The 17,488-nt window shown below is 39.3% G+C and overlaps 1 protein-coding gene and 1 long non-coding RNA gene across 3 annotated transcripts in view; one reads left to right on the plus strand and one right to left on the minus strand.

Moving 5' to 3' along the window:
- Positions 1-16,744, plus strand: part of LOC136442590 (E3 ubiquitin-protein ligase LRSAM1-like) — a 72,644-nt gene extending 55,900 nt beyond the window's left edge. For both annotated transcript variants that reach the window (XM_066439535.1, XM_066439534.1), the window contains 2 exons: positions 9,236-9,478; positions 10,922-16,744. In XM_066439535.1, the coding sequence (XP_066295632.1) occupies positions 9,236-9,478; positions 10,922-11,047 (369 nt within the window). In that variant the 3' untranslated portion in view covers positions 11,048-16,744. The remainder of the gene's footprint in view (positions 1-9,235; positions 9,479-10,921) is intronic.
- Positions 2,933-4,748, minus strand: LOC136442594 (uncharacterized). Its single transcript, XR_010757031.1, has 2 exons — positions 3,517-4,748; positions 2,933-3,128 (listed from the first exon to the last, which is right to left on the minus strand). It is a non-coding gene; the product is annotated as an uncharacterized lncRNA (long non-coding RNA).
- Positions 16,745-17,488: the final 744 nt, after the last annotated feature.

Consider the following 17,488-nt stretch of genomic DNA (forward strand, 5'->3'; position numbering starts at 1 on the left):
TCATGATCAGGCTGTGATGAAATCGATGTTCGTTCTGGCAGTGGGGTGTGTCTGGTAGAATCTAGTGGAACTGTCGCTGTCTGTGTGTGTGCGTGTCTGTGTGTGTGTGTATTTGTCCAGTAGAACAGGTACCCGTCAGCCCTTTTTGTTAGAAATCCTGCATGAACAGCACCACCTATCACTGTGCCCTAAGCAGGGTAAAGTAAAAATTAAAACAACAACCACCGTCGCCATGGCAATATCTTTTTATCATTGCCAGTCTTGTTATTTTTGCTCACCTTTTTTTTTTGCTCGCATGAATTAAATTTTGAGTCTGCAGAGGATGTCATTCATAAAATTTACTTGCTGTAGCCTAAATCTAATCCCCTGAAAATACATGACAACTTGAAAATAAAAGTCATTTCAATACAAGTCAAATTTAGGTGCAAGGACTGAAAACAGAATTCTCACACCCCCACTGTAAATGGAACCGTCCTCATTCCTTATATAGCCACAGAAAGTAGAGATACAGATGCGCCGATTTTGGGGGGAGGGGGGGATAAGAACCAACGTTACAAGAGATGGGAGGGTCTATGATATGGAAGTTGTAATTGCAAATACAATACGTAGCTGTGGCGACTGTTACATGGCTTTCTTTTGTGCTACGCTGTACGTAACAATGTTACACTGTCTCACCGGGGACACTGTTCCCGGTAAGGTTACGACGAGTCACAGGATTACGAACGTAACGATTATATGGCAACGTGTGTGTTCCACCACATTCTGTGAAAGTGGCACGTTTGTTAGATAAAGTCTACTAGATGTAGATTATAATGCATCGCAAATTATTCTGCTCCAGCTTTTGTATATGAGTGCATATTTCTATTGAAAGGACCATTTCTGGCGTGTGCTCCATATGGGCTGCGCCACATGTGGAGAGTTCTAATGGGGGAGTTAAAATCAATTCCCATGTTGGCACGTGTGTCCCTCATTAAGGGGTTGCTAATGGTGCGTGTAGTTTGTTACATGTTAGGTGTAATGTATCTCAGGGAAGTGGGGGCATCTATCGGACCGCAGAGGTAATGTTGTTTAACATAGTTAAATCAAAATCTAATTCCCAGGTTGTCCCATATGACATAACATATCCCTGACATGAACACCTCTTGATTTGCATATAGCTAATTCCCAAGGGAGGTTTGAAACGAATTCCTGGTGGACCTTATTTATAGCGATCAACTCCTAATGTTATGTTGTTTATTTTAAAACATAATGAGCAATAAAAATTGCTATCTGGTTGTTTTGTTATGTTCTAAAATGCCCCTTGTTCTGCAGACTGTACAATACTTTGCCACGCAAAGTTTTTTTCATACACATATACGAGGTCCTGCATGGGGGGGTAGTGATTACGAATTACGAAAAATTTTCGCCGCCGATTACGAATTACGTTGAATTCTGAGGGCTGATTATGAATTACGTTAAATCATGAGGCTTCCCAAACGACCATAACAATTTTGGTTTAACTATCTAGTTCTGCTCCAAAACTATTGATTTCATGTTGATTGGGGTGACGATGAATCACTAAACGGTATTACTAATAATGAGTAGCCGTGACGGCAGCAGGAAATTTCGTGTGGGAGGGGAGGGGCAAAATATTGCTGACTGTATGTTGACCACGTCCGGAGCGCCGAAGAAGTCCGGAGACATGCTCCCCAGGAAAATTTCAAATTCTTGTACCTCTAAAACGCTATGCCCTTAATTTTGAGTGCCAAATTTTGCTGGTAACGTTAGACTAAGTAATATACGCAAGGGTTCCATGGAGCGCGACGCCCTCTCGACATTTATTTCGTTGGTGGCGCGGCAACGTCAGCTGTAGGTGGTTACGGAGAAATACTTCCCTGGGAAAAATTGCGAAATCTTTACCGCTCGAACGCCATTTCCTCAATTTTGAGCGGCAAATTTTGCGCTCATAGTAAAACAAGAGCTTTTTAAAAAAGCTGGCGTTTCGGCTACGTTTATAAGTGTGAATTGTCTTTTCCCTTTACTTGAAGTAAAATCTGCCAGAGGAAGTCACTCAAGGGCTGTTCAGTCTATAAGAAAAATTGTCATTTTGGGAAATGAGTACTGTTTTAATAGAGAAAGGCAGATTGGGGAAAGCAATTTTGAAGTTACGTCACTTAACTTAAGTGCTTTTGAAAAAGCTGGTCTTGGCCTACAACTTGTGCTTATTTGTAAAATGTATGATAGGCTCATTATAAAAGCTATCAATGTAATTATGTACATGGCACGCAATAAAACATAAAATTTGAAAAAGCACCATTGAATCATCAGCACTATGGTAATTAAGTGAAATAGAAGTTCATAACAGCTAAGGTTCTATCTAAAATGACTACCAAATGTCAAACAAATCAACAGCTACCTCATCCGTATTATTCTGGTTTCCGCATTTACAACATTTCTTCCTTATTTTCCTGGGTAATTTTGCTAAAATTCATGAAAATTCCCATAGTTTTGTGCCGAGGGGCGCCACTTTCCACGTCCGTGTTGTCTGAATCAAGGACATTATATAGGATAGGAAGGACTGAGCACACAGCCAGTCCCTATTCAAGAACCTTCGGTTCATGGTTGTAAAAATAATTGACACCTACATACTAATTACCCCCAGATTTGCATATATTCCAAGGGGCCACAAGCGTCCCACTATTATAATACAAATTCAGATGGCTTGACCGGGCGATGAGGACTTCTTTTGGAGTGTTTTTCAAGCTGCAAGACGATCGTGAAGAAACGGAGGAGCTGGAAGTCCTAAAAAATGCACAAAACTAAATATAAAACCTCCTTGGTCTGGCGTAACCGAACTGTGGGGAGGGGAGATCTTTTTAACACTTACCTTGCGTCAAGCTAGAATACCGGCTAGAAAATTGAAGAATAAAATATCACACTGGAGATTTGGGAATTCAAGACATACATGTATTTATTCTATATGTACAAGTATTTTAGTAAAAACAGAACCTTGGTTAAGCTTGGAGCGTGATTCAGAAACAAATATTTGATGCGTAAACTTTAATTTATCCTCTACGTGGTATTTTCGGCAACGCTGTATCGTGGGACGTAGCTTTGGTGGTCATGGCTCTTCCACGGAAGTTTGCAATCTGCAAAATACAAAAAAAATCGGGAGTCGATCATCCTCTCGATATAAAGATTGGGAACCTACATACATGTTACCAGGCATGAAGATGTATACTGTGCACATTCCCCGTGTGGCGTTACGATCATATCACAAGAAATACATTTCCTACGAATATTACACTGGAACAAAAATTGACCAAAACTCATGTGCCTAGAACATCAAAAGTTAGCCGAGAACAACAACAACAATATTCTTATAGGGACACCCAAGCCTGGTGCTTTCGGGCAAAAGCGTTATTTTTTTGGTTCAAAAGGTTAAGCAATTCTTATAGATACATCAAGTAGTGAATATTTTTCATATTTCTGAGACGAAAATATAGTACGCATGGACAAAAATGCCTGTAAACTCACTCATCTTGGTCGCACGGCGCCCGATCACATATCAAAATGGCCGCCAACGTCTTCCCCGGATGATGGTGCCGTCTGCACATGTCACGTTTGCTTCCCATATAAGGAAATCCGCGGAAACTACAGGCATCTCGCCCGTCGTTCGGCCAGCATCGGAGAGCGTGACGTCACGATCGGGCGCATTTGCATGGCCTTCGCCGGGTTTCGGCGCGAACGCTCAAATCAGACGGCGGAGAACAAAGAAGCGCCGCCGGAGGGTGGAAACAATAGATCGCCGCAGGGCTTAGCGGGTCTGAACAATAGCGCCCAGCGGGGACTTTCTGTGTGCTCAGTCCTTCCTATATAATGTCCTTGTCTGAATGAAGTCGATACTGAACAATGGAGCATTTGCTACTGTAACAAAGAATCGCTGTTTTGCAAACAACATCAAGAGCCTCTGTTTACATCGGGGATAGAAGTTTAGTGGCGAGTGTTTTGCAAGAATCATCTTACCGCGCATAGGAGCCGCTGCACGGTATTTTCCATTACAATGAACAGAAAAATTCGAATGCCGGGTTTGGAATCTATGAAGTCCTGTTCATAAGACAAAGGCCTTGTATATATTAAATGAATATTTAAAAATAACAAATATAAAATATTTCTTTATTTATTAATGAAAAAAATGATATTCATAAATATGATATTGATAGATTAATATAATATCAATATATATTTTTGATATTCAATATCTAAAAAGAAAAAAAAAATCCATGCACGGAGACGAACCCGGATCTTCTGGGTCCGAAGTGCTTCGCGTTGTCAGATCGGCCAAGCTGCGGTACGTAACTATTTACTCTGGACGTAATGCTATAACCTCACTATATGGTATCATTTATGCCGATTTTTGCTCGTTTTCTTGACGAAATCATTTTTTTTCTTCTGCAATCTTGTGGAATAGATGTAATATGGTCATTTTTCAGGATATCAAAGTCCGAAACCACAATGCAATGATATTTCCGAACAGTTGTAGCAGTTACATGTACATGCGGTCGCCGTCCTGTGTCACATGCAAATCTGGCGTGCCTGCCTTTTCCTGCTCTCTTGCCATATAAGGCAACGGCTATACAAGGATTTGAGAACGTATTGCCATAGTCTTATTGTGTGCGACACAGTGTTGAACCAAGCTTGAAGCATGCTTGAAGGTAAAAGCCAGGACATTGCGTTTCGGTGCGAAGGCACCGAAACGCAAAAAAAAGTACACAAGGGTTTCAGCTAGATATTTTGCCCTCCCGACACATTTTTCAGCACAATCCGATGTCGGTCTGGGCGCATGCACTCCGAGAAAATTTTGAAATATTTACCCTCTGAAACGCTGTTTCGTGCACTTTGAGGGACAAATTTGGCTGTAGACTAAGCCGTTTAATGGCATCTCTATGATTGACAAATACACAATGTTTTCAGCTTGATATCTGGGGGGCGATGTCTTCAACTTATTTTTCGTCCCGGCCAGGGACGACAACACTTGGTGGGTCCGGGGCTTTTTGAGAAAATTATGACATCTTTACCCCCTGAAATGCTATTCCTGCATTTTGAGGGGCAACTTTCTGCTGGGAGACTATGCTGGAAATCCGTCTAAGCGTTACGTTTTACGTTGCAATAAGATAACTGCCTACGTTTTACGTAGAATAGAAACGACCAATTACGCGTTACGGCTGATGTACCGATTACGAATTACAGTCAAACCTGTATTAGCGGTCACCTTTGCATAGCGGCCACCTGCCCATAGTGGTCACTTTTTGTCGGTCCCTTGGATTTTCCCCATTGACATAAGCATTAAGAATTAGGCTATAGCGGCCACCTGTCCAACGCGGTCGCGGCCAGACGATTTTCAGTCCCGCGAGTACAGTAACACTGTCGGTAACGGTCACGGCGCGCCGGTAGAAGCCGCATCGCCACCGCACGCCGGGTTCAAAATCTTAATTTTTTCACGCAGTTATCAAATTTATGTGGACTCAACTGGATTGGATGATAATAAAGAAAACCAGAATGTTTTATCTTTGTTAGAAAATCCATGGTTTGACGCGAAGTTGACAGTATAATTTTCTTCACACATGGCTTTCGATGTCACATGGCTTGCGTTTGTACATCGTAGCAAAATTGACCATTTCTGTGCATTTCGACTGGACAAATATTACGGCAGCTTTTTGGAAAATACAACTCGCACATGTAGCTGATGCGGTAAGTTCGGAAAATGTTTGAATGCCGGCCCAATATCCGTTTTCCCCGGTGCTCAAAGTCAAAACGTGTTTCGCGCAATTTTCAAAACGGCGCTGATAGTACTAGTCAGCAGCAAAAAGGTCAACGGAAGACACCACTGTTTCGGAGGTATAATGCGCTAAATTTATTTTGCTGCAAAGTATCACTGAGGATAATTACTCTACCAAAAGCTTCAAAAGAAATATGAATAACATTAAGATGATGTAAAATTTGGGCTATTGCAATTTTCTGAAAAGAAAAAAGCCATCAAAAGAGCGACCTTCTTCTGAGTGCCCTATTAGCATAATGGTAGAAGCTGATAATGACAAGCGGGAAGGGAAACAACAACAGACTAAGGAAAACTATCGCCACGATTTTATGTTTCAAAACGGTCGAAAACGAACAGTAAGTGGCAACCAGAGGCGGCGGCACTAAATTTTGAATGGGGGGGCGAGATAAGTTGAGATCAAATGTCACTAAGACGAGCGCCGCAGGCGCGACAATACTAGGGGGGTCCGGGGGTATGCTCCCCCGGGAAATTTTGAAATCTAGACCCTCTGAAATGCTATTTCCTGCATTCTGAGGGGTAAATTTTGCTGGAAGAGTAAGCTAAGTTTAATGACATCTCTATTTGTAAAAAAAAAAAAATGCAGAAGTGTTTCAGATTGATTTTGGGGGAACGGCGCCCTCCCGACATATTCATGTTTTCGCCAGAGGCACGACATACTCCCACAGGAAAATTTAGAATTCTTGACCCATTGAAACGCTATTCCCTGAATTCTGAGGGGCAAATTTTGATGGTAAAGTAAAAAAAAAAATACAGAAGGGTTTCAGCTTGAGTTTTGGGGGACGACGCCCTCCCGAAATATGATTTTTCCGCCGGAGCGCGACATTGAAAACTGAATTTTGAGGGGCAAATTTTGCTGACAAAGTAAGCTAAAAAGGTGAATGACATCTCTATATGTGAAAAATACAGACGGATTTCAGCTTGAGTTTTGGGGTGCGACGCCCTCGAGCCCTCCCGACATATTTTTCGGCGGCGGCAACGTTCTCCTCCGGGAAAATTTTGAAATCTTGATGCCCTGAAATGCCTTTTCCTGAATTTTGAGAGGCTAATTTTGCTGATAGATTGAACAAATATAGAAGGGTTTCAGCATGAGCTTTGGCTGAGGGCGACGCCGTCCCGACATATACGCCGGCGGCGCAACAATCCTAGGGCGCAACAATCCTAGTATGCTAACGTACGTCTGAGAAAATTTTGAAATCTTGACCCGCTGAAACACTATTCCCTAAATTTTGAGAGAGAAATTTTGCTGGTAGAGTAAGCTAAGTTAAGAAAATCTCTGTTAGGGAAAAGATCCACAAGGGTTTCAGCTTGATTTTCGGGGGGGCGACGCCCCCCAACATATTTTTCGGGGGGGCAGCCGCCCCCCTTGCCCCCCCTGTGCCGCCGCCACTGGCAACTGAGCATCATGTATTTTGTTCTTAACTAACTAGGTGGCATTTTGCTGCGAAGGACTTTGTTTCATATGATTAAAACTCGTTGGTGACGCGTGTGCCTGCGGCGAAGCAGTCGCGAAGGATCAAGAGTAGAGTATGGCGATGCTGGTCTGTACAGACATGAAGCCCGAGCAAGCCATGGATTTTGGAGTTGGCAGATACAATAATTCGTTTTTCAAGCCCATAATAGAAGTAAAAGAACAACAATCGACTTTCTAAAATGTGACTTACCTATGCAATGTTTACATGTGTACTGTACGGTGAATAAATGTATCTCAGTGGGTACTGAAAATATGTGTCACTCGTGGTCAATTAATCGACATTTTCTCCATAGCGGCCACCTGTCCTTAGCGGCCAGTTTTGGCCAGTCCCTTGAGTGACCGCTATAGACAGGTTTGACTGTACGTTGATTTTGGGCGGCTGATTACGGATTACGATGACTAAAAAGGCCTGATTACGCCTTACGAAAAAGGGGCATGCAGGCCCCCATATACATATGACATTGTATGTTTGTGATTGATACAATGTACGATAACTGGCATTTCGTGCCAAATTATGTGAACTACATATCTATCTCTTTGCAGGTTATAAGAATGAAATTATTTTTTTCTTGATGTAGATGCATGTTCGGGGTACCTGAATATTCATACAAATTTTACTGAATTCATACGATCCATTACTAAGAACTTCAACTCACTCACTTACAATCGTTCAGAATTCTTACAAGTTTTACAGAATTCATTTGAATTCTATGGAATTCATACAAGTTTTGCAGAATACTTGATCCTTACAATTTGTCGGACCAGCGCCTGCAGACACCAATTCTCAGTCTCACCCTGCTGGTTCGTCTAGATTACACCGATATTACACCGCTAATTGAAGAAGTCTGACTCAGCATTTTTGCAGCTTGAGGTATTTAGCAGGATATATATATAAAACCAAGATAAAGTAGGACGAAAAGGAAATCACAAAGCCGTCATATTGAATTTGCCGCTCATGTCACATGACCAGGCACTGGTCCAACAAATAAGTTTACTAAGGATTGTATATATTCTGTAAAATTATGTTTCTTAATATATACATGTACATGTAGAACTGTAGAATGTATAAATTCCATAAGGATCATATGTTTCTTAGTTGTGGATCGTATGAAGTTCATTAAGAATTGTAATCTGTAAAAATTGTATGTGTTCAGTGAGGATCATGATCATGATGTTAAGTAATGCATGCTCAGCTAAAAGATACTGGGAATACATGACACCACATTTGACTTCCATACCTGCATCAATGTAGCAAGAAAAGTTGAGAATGGTTTGAGCTTTTCTGTCAGGCCATACTGATTTCATTAAATGGATGACATCTTCTTGGCATCCCAAAACTGATGAAAGCATGCGAAAGAAAAAGTTGGGCCAAAAAGGAAGGTTGGCTTCATTATTTCAATTTTGTTCTGTCACATCTTCTTTGACTTTAGAAGAATTCACACAGGGCTCAATGTATTACATATTACAGTATAAGTTTATGACAAGATAAGGAGGCTTTACGAATGGAAAAGAGGCATTTCACTACATCAGTATCCATTTTCTTCTATTTTGTTGCAATACAATGTATATGGCATATGTTTCCTTATTTTGCAGCTTCTTTGTATGATTTACACTCAGTGTATAGTAGTATCCATATTTCAATATAGTATGGCTGCAAACATTTTGGGGGGGGGGAGGGAATGGAACAAGATTGACGTGCGAGGGTGGAGATGTCATCCATAATCAAGTCAGTGTGGGCTTTATATATATAATATTGCCCACCAGCCTGGACATGGTGGCTAAGCAGTGAATGTTGTGATACAAATATTGATGGGATGTTATGAGAATAAGGGGTACATTTTTGGAACCATCATCCCGTACAAAGGAAAATAGTTCCACAGACCAAAATATTTGCATCTAACCCATCCATCTATTGACCAACTATTGATCATGAATTGAACCATCAGATTGGCATGCATCAGTTTGGATTACGACAAGAGATCGTGACAGCAGCAAAGAAGTGGCAAGAGGAAGAGAAGAAAAAGGTCCCCGACAAGCAGGATAGCCCCACAGTTTCTACACCTGTACCTGGATCTTCAGCAGAGGCCCCTCCTGTAGCACCTCCAGAGCCTCCAGCTGTTCCCACTGCACCGGCCAGGGACACCTTAGCCAGGGTCATCACAGAATGTGTTGTGTGTATGGAGCAAAACGTATGTTGGCATCCCTCAACTTTCATTTCTCTATTGTACCAAAGTATGTACAACCATGTATCTACATGTAGCAGTGACTGAATGTCCATGACCATACCTTCCCCAACTGATGTTAACCTTTTAAATTGACATATTATGAAATGTTTCTTGTAGATTATGCAAATAAGGTCACCATTTGAAAAGCTTATATTAGTTGATCATCTTCTCTACCCACATACGTTAACCACATTAGTCGTTCAAAGTCATGTATGAACATGAAAGTTACTGTAGTACATAAATCATGCATGTAAATGGTGCCATCATTTATGTCTAATAATGTTCACCTTATAATTAGTACATTCCTAATGCCCCAAATATGAACTTCCAATTATTCGCCACTATGAAATTATGGAAGCACACCCCAGTTTATTTTGGGTCTCAATTCGAGGTTGCAAACCCTCAACTCTACCGACCGTCTCTTCTAGAAAATACTGAGTCAAAACAACAATGTGAATAATAATGAAGGATATCCCTCTAGCTTTAAGAACAACCGAGTTTCAATTTCTTCAGTAAAGCTCAGGCTCGAAATTAATTTTCACCAGAAGTACATCAGATCTTTCTCTTTTCAGCCATGTTGGCATTTAATGTCATTTTGCAGCAGATTATGAGAAATGTGATCTCAGACCTTCACGCTCAAAACCCTTTCATCGCCTTTTTCCCACACACTACATGTATCACAGACCCCTGTTGCAAAAGAATTGTCTTTTCTCGCTAATTATGCAAATACGGTCTTCATTTGCATACATGTACATGTAATTGATATCTATCAATTTTCCTCTTTTTCTCAATAACATAGTGTTAAAGAGTCTTATCATGGAATGCCACAGATTTATAAGTTTCATTAATTATGCAATACATACTGATTTGCATAATTAGCATCTGATTATGTAATCCATCACTTAAGATATCTAAATGTACAAAGCCAAAATCATCGACTCTTCTTGGGACATTCTCTTTCAAAATCAAATATGAATTCGGCCAAATGGCATGCAGTTTTTAAAAAGCTGTTAGGGGGCCCAAACCTTCACCACTTATTCTCTGTCCCAAGAGCTACCTACCACTCAAAAACTATGACATATCTGACCATGCAGAGCACGAGATATCAAAACCGTAATTTCCACTGCAGTACTATTATGATAGAAAACGACTAGGAGGCCCATTATCAAACTTATCTCCGTTTCCTGACCCCTACCCAGCTTCTCAAGTTTCGTGTACATGCAATTTACAAATGCACACACACACATCTTGACGATTGTAATCATAGCATTATAATTTATAAGTCATTACATGCTAGTGATGGCCACGTAGTTGAATTGCAAGTGTTGAATTAGCAGTCAGATACCTCCTGTTATTAGTTGTTTCGCTCATTTCTATTGCTGTTACAGCTCCTGTTCTGTTTTCCAGTCATCTGTGTTATTCCTGAATTGCGGACATGTGTGCTGCTGTGCAGGATGTGCTGGTAATCTGGAGCAGTGTCCGCTGTGCAGAGGTGACATCATTCAGAGGGTTATCCTTGTCTCAGTAGAATAGCAGGGTAGAAGAAATCTCAACTTTGTCTGATTTGTATTCAATTGTGATTGCACAGCCTTTTCTACTATTATTCAAGTCCAGCTTTTTTGAAGTTTACTAATTGGCCATGAATAGTTAACTGACCAGATTTTCCCCTTCACGGTGTATATAGATTGCGGCCATCTGGTTTATACATGAATTATATATATTATGCATTCTTTCATTTAGTTGTAGATTTTTCAGTAGTATAGCTTAGAAACACTTTTGTAAGGGAAAGAAACTTGTTGTAGAATTTATTGCACTTCTTTAGTCTGATGATATATATTCAGCACAAAAGTTCAAAACCTACATTTGATCATATGTCTGCTATTACTTTATCAAGTGTACAGATGTATGATTGGAAAGCCTATTTAACAATGATACCATATTTGTCATGATCCAAATTTCAAAGGTTATATACTATAGCTTACTACCACATGTGAGTGAGCATCGAAACAAAAATGCCAAAATTCCCCATAGAATGACGTCATATGTATTTAGCCATTCTTTGGGATCCGCCATCTTGAATCGGCGATCATGATTTTTTTTTCATTATTGTTTTTTAAACATATACATGTAACCCCAAAATACAATGGAGACAGAATAAAAACGTATGAATGTTTTTTGTTAATTAGATAGGTGGTGACAAAATTCGAGTGATGACAAAAAAAGCCTAGGTACGAATGACAGAATAAAAACAAGAGTCTTAGGACCCAAAATCTCCATGAAACGTTGTTTTTCTATTAAACCAGTTCCCCCCATTCTATATCGCTCAATGGTATGACCCACACTGCAAGGGGAGAAGTCTGACCCGCTTTCGCTATAAATAGCTACTGACAGGTGGGGTGCCACATGACAACACTGCAGATATAGATTTTCCTCATTACTTAGGCAAATTAAGTCCAATTTGCATAATTTGCAGTTCAATGTATACATCTCTGCTTAAGCTACCTGCATAGTAAAAAACATGAAAATCTGTCGCTCCTTTCTTCAGTTATTCTCCTTTGAAGATTTTGACAAATACGCCATTGCAGTTCCAGTGACAAATACCAGGGGGCCCAAAATCAACCTTGACCTTTCTCCTCCCGACACCTACCCACATACCAAATATCATTACAATTCATCTACACGTTCTATAGTTATGCTGATTTTAAGCATCCGGTGACACATACATACACACACGGTGACACAAACATACACACACGCGCACACACACGCAAACACACTAACTTTGCATGATTTGCACTTCAGTGTGTACATCTCTGTCCAACCTACCTGCGTACCAAATAACGTGGAAATCTGTTGTTCCTTTCTTCAGTTATACCCCTTTAGAACATTTTTACAAATAGGCCATTGTAGTTCCAGGGACACAAACCAGGGGGCCCAAAATCGACCTTGACCATTCTCCTTCCAGCGCATACCCACATACCAAATATCATTACAATCCATCTACACGTTCTACAGTTATGCTGACTTTAAGCATCCAGCGACACACATGCAAACGATTTACCTCCTTACTTATGCAAATTTGGTCTCATTTGCATAGTTTGCACTTAAGTGTGTACATCTTGGTCTAACCTACCTGTGTACCAAATAACATGACGATCTGTCGATCCTCTCTTCAGTTCTTCTACATTGAAGATTTTAACAAATACGCCATTGCAGTTCCAATCACACATGCCAGGGGGCCCAAAATCGACCTTGACCTTCCTCCTCTTAACACCCACCCACATACCAAAAATCATTACAATCCATGTACAGGTTCTACAGTTATGGTGACTTTAAGCATCCGGTGACACATACATACACACAAACACCAAACGCAAGCAAAACAGTATATCCATGAAAAAGCCTTTTTTCATGGAGATAAAAATTAAAGAATAACCTGACAACACCTTTGCTTCTGATATGGTCCACCACCTTGAATTTTGAGCAATGAAGTCTTCAAATTAGCATAGTTATGAATAATTAATGACGTAGGAAAACAAGAGTGTGGTTTAGGCAACACCAATTATTTTTTTTATATTGGGCTTCTCAGAATCGCCTCTCCTGTTTTACCCATTTTTGTAAAAAAAGATTGGGTCACTATTGCCATTAACAAATGTTTACTATTTGTTCAGTTGTAAAACTTAATAGCCACCAAAATAGATTATAAAGGGATGCACATACCTAAAAAGTGTGGTCAAGTTTTATCATAAGTTATGATTTTTCATTTATTGAAACTATTTCCAATATCAATCCATACATTACATAGCAAAAGGTAATTTAATTTCGTCACTGAAATTATACTGTACTAGATCAAAGAAAGGGGTTCATTGCATGAAATGAGCCATGCAACGCTGAAACTTGAATAATCCTCTTCTTCTTCTTTATGTTATGTAAACCCTAATCTTCACCCCAGACTATTTGCCAAAATTTTTTATTTTTTTCTGAAAAAAGTCTGAGAATCAACAAATAAAATTGGTGTGGCCTCAGCAAGAAAAACCTTGAAACCTCATGTTGATGTGGATAACACCGTCTTGTATTTTATTTCATGTCATTCCCACCCAAAAAAGAACACATTTCAATGCAAAATGCGCCAGAAGTTGAGAGAGTCTTGTGTCCTTGAACAGAAAAGAACTGTCAACATTGCTTCCTAACCTCCGAATCCGGTATTCAAATTTTCGACAGCGGTACAAACGGCGCACTCGAAATGCATTCTTAATATTCCATGGAAGCCCATGTAATAAAAGTAGAACCCCGTGTAATAACGCAAGTTATTGCCCGGTCCGGAACAACGGTATCAAATGTTTTTTGCGGCCCAGGTATGACATAAAGGAAAATATAGTATAACAAATGTATGTTCACGCTTTCCAGTGATGCATTATGCTGATCAAGGGAAATTTGGGCACTTTTTTTTCAACCTTCTCACATAGCCCTGGTATTCTACCAATAAATTAAGGTATGATCATAGTGTAACAAATAGGATATCATTGTAAAGGGCAATAAGTAAGCTTTCGAATGTAAATTCATTCAATGCATTTGATACAATAGGAGGTACAGGGATATGGTCAACTTTTTTTCCAAGTTTATATTAATTGTTCAAGATGCATGACTGTGTGTATATGATGGGGTAAAATGTCAAAGTGTATGTACCATCATGCATGTACACCTATGTGTGGAGTGTGTTTGCTTTAAGAACAATTAGTCATGTAATCCTGGTCAGTCATAGGGAGTGCAGAAGGCTGTTGAAGCTAGATGTGCTTCTCAATGAGAAATTTACCACAATTATTTACCATTGAAAATTAAGCTTGTGTAAAGGGGGTATCTCACTGGACTATGCCACATTGTGCCAGACATTCGCAAAGTGCCACAAACCCGCAGAATTTACATATTTTATGATATCTTACCAGGGTTCGAAATACAATGAAGCAACTTGCAATTTGCAAATGATTTTCAAGATTTGCAAGTAAAATTATATGCTCTTGCAATTTTGCTGAACAAGCTGCTCTCGTTACACACTGACACACAATCATCCCATAAAATACGGTAAATTTTCAATTGGAAAACAGAAATCAATGCTTTTTTGTTCTTAACCATCTAGACCCTTTCATAGATAGATAATTTTTTTGCTGAAATTTGCGCTGGAAAAGGACAAAAACAAATACCATCAGAAAATCAAAATGCCCAACGTACATGTAAATAACATGCTGACCTCTAGCAATTTTCACGATGTGGTCATAAGGCTGGTAAATGATTCAAGCACCATGTTTCAGTCACTAGTTTATTTGTGGAGGAAAAATTAAGTAATTTTGTTATTGTTGCTACTACGTTAGAAATTCTGCTAAGTTTAAATTTTTTCAATCTTTTTAAAAAGTTGTACATGTTGTACTATACTGTTTTGTGTTTACTACTGAGCTTTTGTGTTAACTACTGACTGTATACAATTTTGCTTTGAACATTTTCTAAATTTCATGTAAATTGTTTATAGTCTCATAATGCTATAAAAGTTGCTATGTCAGGCTGAGTATGTATGTAGAGCAAAGCAGTTACATACCAACAATATTGCAAGTTAATTTTTCAAATTGCAAGTTAACTTTTTGCCAACCTTGCAATCTTGCAACGTAACCAAAAAAAAGTATTTCGATCCCTGTCTTACCAATGTTGCACCAACTATCATAAGTGAACAACCTTTTATCACTGCACATTTCTTATTTAAGCATTTTCAGTCATTGTACATTGGTTTTTGATTCAGTGACAATACTGGGATTTCTAATAACTCTCCAATACTCATCTGGGCTTCATACGCAAATGCGTTGCACATCGGTGTGACCGTGTGATGGCAAGGGAAGATTGACACTATTTTGCAAAGCACAGTTTCCTATAGCGCAATTTGAAGTCCAGTGAGATACCCGCTAAAGTAATATCATGTTACTTTGCCACCAAATTGACATTGTTAACATTGACTTTGTTTTTCTGGTCTTTGTTAGCAAAGAATTTGCCTTTTAAATTTCTGTTTATGGTTTTGGTTAGCTTGGCATACACACTAGTTGCTAAAGATTTACAACTCTTTCCAACTTTTTGTTGATAAAGGTTACCGGTATACATCCAGGTAATAAGATACGCAAGAGAACAAAGCAACTAGACATATTAGGGAAATTTTTTCACCCATTTCTGCCACCTATCTAAAACTTCTTCCCACTACGAAATACCCAGCATTCTACAGCCTACCCAAAATCTGACCCAAATAGTCTCCAGTATTCGCCGATTTCACACTTCCCAAGATGCCCCAGTACTAGTGGGGTGTCGTAAACTTCATTTTGCGCTAATTCTTCTTAGCACGAACCAACAGAAAACCCAAGTAGGAGGGCGGTAAAGCTGCAGGAAGGTACGTTTTTTGTGTTGATTCTCATCAAACATGTCATAATTACATGTTTTGTATACTGAGGAGATAATACAGAACAATTCTTAAAGGTTTTACCAGTGTTTGTCTCCCCCTTCCTCTATGACAATAATATACAAATTCAACTTCTATAGACAAACACTGGTAAAACCTTTAAGAATTGTTCTGTATTATCTCCTCAGTCTACAAAACATGTAATTATGACATGTTTGATGAGAATCAACACAAAAAACGTACCTTCCTGCAGCTTTACCGCCCTCCTACTTGGGTTTTCTGTTGGTTCGCGCTAAGAAGAATTACCGCAAAATGAAGTTTACGACACCCCACTGGGGCATCTTGGGAAGTGTGAAATTGGCGAATAGGATCAGTCACTATAGTTGACAGGTTTTCTAGCTAAGATCTTATGAGCGTTAAGTGGGGGAGTGTACAGATTTTATTCACAAAATCAAAGACGTTCATGTATAGGAAGATGAAATCATCACTTGATATGATATGTGTTCTCTTTTCACCTGCTTGTGGAAGCAGTTTCAGTCTGTAAGAAAACATTCATTTGGAGGCTGATTACACACTAGCAGATAGAACCGACTTTTTATTTGTTGACCAACTATGCAAACTGCTAGATCTAGGCAAACCTAGGGTGCACATACATGTACTTTTGATAGTGATTTATTTGCATTATTGGTATCAGTTAATGTTCCACCTACCATAAACTACATTTGTTTATGTATTTAAGTCAAATTGTACGAAACACAGGAATTACGGAATTTTCTCATTTATCAATACAGATTAAGTCTCAATTTGCATTTCATTGTGTACATCTGTCTAAGCAAGGAGGTTATAAAACCTCCTTGGTCTAAGCAACCTGCATACCAAATATCATGGAGATTCAGAAATGCTAATCTCTATGCAATGAAAACCTTTTTTGCCAGTTAGATACGGTCTTTGCAACTAGAGTTCCACGAACACATCATCTTCGCCAAATAATCAAGGCTTATTATGGAGAGTGATTAATATTTACATGCTTATCACCCCCTGCAAATTTGATCATACACCATACCGTTTGGAAGTTATGATGGGAGGGGGGGGGGTGAGTCCAGTCTAGAGAGGGTTACAAATTATTTGGTGTACAGGACTGCAGTATATGTGTCCAGTGTGCTGATGTATGATATAACTGGTCATGAAGAAATATTGAAAATGAAGATGAAATGGTACAGTCAATATATATGAATAGAACTAGAGTTCCACGACCTCATACCTTCGCCAAATGATTTTAACCTATATGGCTGACGTATTACGAGTGTTTCTCATCAATTACAAATCATACCAGTTGATCGTCTTCACTCAAATAACAGAAGTTCTCCAAAGTATGAGCTTAAAAAGGTTATGCAAACGTATGTAATCAATTATGCAATTGTCCTATCATGGAATTTGGCGGCTGTATAAACTTTCCTAATTGATTATGCAAATTACACGCTAATTTGCATAATAAGTATCTAATCATGTACATCATCACTCAAGTTATCTACTTACCAAAAATCATG

Source organism: Branchiostoma lanceolatum, chromosome 9 (genome assembly GCF_035083965.1).
Source record: "Branchiostoma lanceolatum isolate klBraLanc5 chromosome 9, klBraLanc5.hap2, whole genome shotgun sequence".
Lineage (NCBI taxonomy): Eukaryota > Metazoa > Chordata > Leptocardii > Amphioxiformes > Branchiostomatidae > Branchiostoma > Branchiostoma lanceolatum.